The 5,157-nt window shown below is 40.1% G+C and overlaps 1 protein-coding gene across 3 annotated transcripts in view; it reads left to right on the top strand.

The window, feature by feature from the left end:
* Positions 1 to 539: 539 nt before the first annotated feature.
* LOC103375018 (endophilin-B2-like) overlaps positions 540 to 5,157 on the top strand; it is a 33,520-nt gene continuing 28,902 nt past the window's right edge. For all 3 annotated transcript variants that reach the window (XM_008305205.1, XM_008305204.1, XM_008305203.1), the window contains exons 1-3: positions 540 to 668; positions 3,292 to 3,425; positions 3,697 to 3,789. In XM_008305205.1, the coding sequence (XP_008303427.1) occupies positions 626 to 668; positions 3,292 to 3,425; positions 3,697 to 3,789 (270 nt within the window). In that variant the 5' untranslated portion in view covers positions 540 to 625. The remainder of the gene's footprint in view (positions 669 to 3,291; positions 3,426 to 3,696; positions 3,790 to 5,157) is intronic.

Below are 5,157 nucleotides of genomic sequence, written 5' to 3'. Positions count from 1 at the left end.
CAGCATGGCAAATTATTTTTAGTTATTTTTGTGTTTTGTTTGTTTGTTTTGTTGTTGTTTTTAAGAAAATCGTATCTATCTACCAATCGAGACAGGATCAATATGTGAAATACAGAATTTATTTTAGTTAGTTTTTTTTAGTTTCCACAGCAAATTTCTCATTTTTACCTCTTACCCTGTAGTTATTAATGGACTACATAATCTGTTTAAAAGATAGAAAATCTGCCCCCAAAGCACCTTTTAATCTCACTAATGAAAAATTCTGAATTTGTCTGTTGACTCTGTAGTGTAAGAACAATAATTTGTGGTTTTGGATAGTGAATGTTTTTATACAATATAATCAAATGGGATAGTGAAGAGGTATAGATGGCAGCCTTCAGCTGTTTATTATTACAGCCAGCTGTGATGTAAATGTAACTATTAAAACTTGAAATGAAATATTTAAATTTGAAAGATCTTGTTTTTAAAAAAAAAAACAAAAAAAAAACCTGTTGTTGCATATGATTTCACCAGCAGTCTCTTTACCACCTGTTATCCAGGCGCTCGAATTGAGGAGTTCATCTATGACAAGCTGGACAAGAAGCTTCCCTCCAGAACCACCAATGCAGAGCTGTTGGGCCAGTACATGCTGGAAGCTGCTGATGAATTTGGTCCAGGAACGCCATACGGTGAGCAGAGCTCTTACTGAAACTGATACTGCTGCAGTTAATGAGACTCAGAGTGTGTTGTCTACTTTGTACACATGACGTGCTATAGGACTGGAGATTCTCTTTTGAAGCAGCTCTCTTTCCATTAGTAATAATATTTTAGTCGTCACACCTTTCATATATTGTAACTCATACTGTATGCTCTGATAAGCTACTATGAATCTGAACAGAATCTGTTTGGATAAAATGGACATCATGTCACAAAAGTGATGTGGCTGCACCTCATTATCACTTTGATACAGGAAAAAAAACTGCCTTGGTGTGTTTGTATTTCTTTAAACCAATCACAGTTGTCTTGGATGGGGCATCCTGGGGCTAGCACAGTCCAAATTCTCGGCAAGGAGAGAAGAACACTGCATGAAAAGTGCATCAGCAATGGCATAGTTCATGTTCAGTTCTAGGAAAAGAGTCTTAAGTGTTATCAAGATTTTCATTATGTCAAACACATTTTTGACAGTGTTTCTACCAGCATTAAAGTCTGTGAAGAGTCATCCAGGTCATGGTTGTTCTGGTAGATTTTCTTCAATGAACTCAAGCAAGTCCAGTTGCTACGATTAATCTACCAGAATACCAGCATTAAACAAAATACACTGAAACAATGCACTCATGTAGAGGATGCGTAAATCAGTGGTGATTTTATGTTCAAGGTTTAGAAACTCTAATCTGTGACAAGAGATTTTAGCCAATGACAGGCTTTTCATCAATCAGATGAAATAGCATAATTACCATCCATCCATTATCTATACCCCGCTTAATCCTCACCAGGGTCGCAGGGGGTTGGAGTCTATTCCAGCTGACTTAGGGTGAAGGCAGGGGACACCCTGGACAGGTCACCAGTCTATCACAGGGCTACACTTAGAGACAGACAATCAGGCACGCTCACATTCACACCTACAGACAATTTAGAATCACCAATTAACCTCAACATGTTTTTGGACTTGTGGGAGGAAGCTGGAGAACCCGGAGAGAACCCACGCTGCAACATGCAAACTCCACACAGAAAGATCCCAGGTGTCCTCACTGGGATGCGAACTGGTGACCTTCTTGCTGTGAGGCAACACTGCTAACCACCATGCCACCTTGCAGCCCGCATAAATACCAACAAAGTCCAATGTACAAATGGAATATGGCGGTGCAATGGGTTGGGTGGCGGACTTTTCCCTGGGAGAGCAGTGCTTGAATCTTAGGTGAAGCAACTAATAAAGTTTAGTTTGACTATCATGCTGATCTGGTGGAAGGGGCTTTGAACAGAGACAAAGCTTAGAACAGTGGGGCAAAAGGGAATGCTCTCTGGAGCATAAAAACTGAATGTATGGAATCAGCATACAAATCTGACAAAAAGTTTGGTGACTTTTCCCCAAAGTAAGGCCTTAAAATGATTTTCCCTACAGGTTATGCTTCTACCACATATACACACACTGTACGACTCTTGTGTCGGTGCAACAGTGCAGATGGCTAGATGTTTCATGGTTTGACGACATCTTTAATGTTACAGAATTCCCCCATAGATATCTTGGACAGGATTCTGGAAGTGGGCGGCACGGTGGGGAGGTGGTTAGCACTGTTGCCTTACAGCTAGAAGGTCCCTACAGAGGATAAAGCTGTGCACAGATAGTGGATGGATGGATTCTGTAAGTGGCAAGTCTCTCCCTAATAATGTCTCCGGTGAAAGGCAGCAACACACACTCCATATTTGGAAGGCTCCCAACAGAAAGTGGCCCTGGCCATGAGCTGCGTTTTGGTACACCAAGGAGTTAGAAGCAAATTCTTTAAATCCTGCTGCAAAGTTATTGTTTAAAGCTGCTGTGGGTCGAACTTGTTAAAACAATCACCTAACAACATTCCAGTTCTTGATTTGCCCCTCTTTAGGTATTAACACCCAGTAGCATCCCACAAGCGTTGCCGTTTTACAGATGCTCTATCAAGGACACGATGCACAGCAGGATATGTTTCAGGCTGGAGCTACCTTGTGATTGACAGGTTGCTACAAGGTAACTCCACCCTGAAACATATCCTGCTTTATAATTAATTTTTCTCTAATTTGGACCGTCTTTACAAAATTACCATCATACTGTTTTGAAAAAGTCTTGAAACTAGTGATTGAGTACATAAACCCATTAGGAGATTGTTTACTGTTTTTAACAAATTCTGACTTCTTTCTACAGCCATAAGAGTCGCCTCTTGTGGGCTGTCAGAGAGAATGCAGGTTTAAGACACTTCCACCCACATTGATTACACTTCTCAGACCTCAAGACTTTGTCCATCTTTTCCATACAGTCTGTAATTGCTCCTCTGCTCACTGATGCGGGTACATACACATTTGTCATAACCGTGCACATTATGATGTGGGAATTGTACAACAAATCTGGTCTCAATATACCCTATACTCTTTGACTAATTGGCAGTTCGCCTGATTAAGAACCAGCTGTTCAATCCAAGCTGTAGTCCACATGTATTCACATTCTGGTTTGTTCAGTAACTGATAAAAACTTATGTAAAACCCTTTAAATCCATACATACATAAGTACTTAAATCTATATTACACTGCATGTCTGTTTGTATTTGTGTGTTGTACCTATTGTAGGCAGTACCCTGATCACAGTAGGAGAGTACCAGAAGCGACTGGGAGGAGCCGAGCGTGAGTTCCTTCACACCTCAGCTATCAATTTCCTCTCTCCTCTTCGCAACTTTCTGGAGGGAGACTGGAGGACTATATCAGTAAGTCTGGCTAATTAGTTGCTACGATACGTCCTTGATATTTTATGATCATTGAGTCAATAATAGCATCACCCAAGTGAAGAGAAATATGTTCCACTGGGTAATCAGTGGCACTTCTGCACTAAAACTGATTTTGTGCTGTGTATCCAAAGTGTCTTGTTACACAGAGCTGCCTCATTGTGCTGTTAAAATGATATAAACCTAGTGTTGCGAGGTTTGTTCCTTACAGTAGACCCCTTGTTTCTGACTGGGTTCTTGTTGTCTTGTGCAGAAAGAGAGACGGCTCCTTGAGAATCGACGGCTAGATCTTGATATCTGCAAGGCCCGCCTGAAAAAGGCCAAGCAGGCAGAAGCCAAAGCAGCGGTGAGATCAAGTTCCGCACTGTTGTGCTTGTTATTCTCACCACAGTTCTTCCTCCTTCCACTGTTACCTGTAAAGTATGAGGATCATTGTAACTGTCAGACTCACCACAGTCACTTGCTTAGTCAGCACTATGTATGCTGATAAGCCAAGTGGTGGCACTATAACATTCACACACAGCCACTCCATGGAACTCTTTTCTATTCAATTTAATTCAGTTTAAATTAATTGAATTCAAGTCAGTTTAATTCAGTTTTATTTATATAGCAGTCGGCCAAGGGAACACTTGCAAAAGAGTGACATCAAACATATCCAAAGACTCCCTCAGATTTCCTTTAAGCAGGCACTCTTTGAACGTCTAGTCTTTGTTTTGTAGTAGAAGGATAAACCCAATGATTCCATTACATTTTCAGCAACAAATGGTCGACAACGTTGGAGAGTGACTCATGAAACAAATGCAACATCTTGTAGTTATAATTTTTTCTTCAGCAGTTGTTGTAAACTAAAACAGAGCTAAAAGAAATGGGAATCTGCTTTCAGCTTAAATTCATCACAACACCTGAAACAAGTGATTGGGGTCTACTGGATGTAGACATGTTAAAAACTTTCCACTTCTGTTGATTTATTTATTTTTTTTCAATTGCTGCCTGTCCAGTTTTCTCTCTCAGCTTCCGGATGCCATTGCCGCTATAATAAACACAAGTCAAATTTGTTATCCTGAATGGTTCAGACAGCCTATGTCATATTTGCAAAAATTGGCAACATTCTTGCTGACAAAATTACATCAATTACAACTGAGTGATATATCATAAAACTTGTCAGTTATTTTCTTAAATGTAGGGAAATGGTGATCACAGGCAGCTGATGTTGATCCACACAACCCCATGCATTCCCATGTCCTGCTTCCACAGGAGTCAGAGCACTTCTGACTATCGTCAGTATGAGGGTGATTGTGTATCTGTCAATTAAATTGCTTTTTGTCTGCCCCATTTTGGCCAGAGATGAATTAATACACCCTTAAAGCTGACAAAAGAGGACTGCAATGTGAGCCACTTTTAGTTCTATATTAAATATATGTGTGAGATTATCAACTCAGCTGTTCTGTACTAAGTGCATTATGACTGAAAAAGATTCAATAAGGCAAGTATAGTAACATAATACAAGAAGACATAGATTTATTTATGCAGCTAACATTTTCATGCCAGGTCATACATGTAAAGTCTGGCCTTAAAATGGGATTTGCAGTTATTTTGTTTTCCTGCTTTGCACTGCACTAACTTCAATGTTGGAAAAGCTTTTTGAGATGCTCCTCTAGCTGCCATTTCAGCAGTGCTGCTGCCTGTGGTGCTTGTTGCATGTATCAAAGACTCA

The sequence above is a fragment of the Stegastes partitus genome, unplaced genomic scaffold (assembly GCF_000690725.1).
Source record: "Stegastes partitus isolate 25-593 unplaced genomic scaffold, Stegastes_partitus-1.0.2 Scaffold2436, whole genome shotgun sequence".
NCBI lineage: Eukaryota > Metazoa > Chordata > Actinopteri > Pomacentridae > Stegastes > Stegastes partitus.
This window is presented reverse-complemented; position numbering and strand designations above follow the sequence as displayed.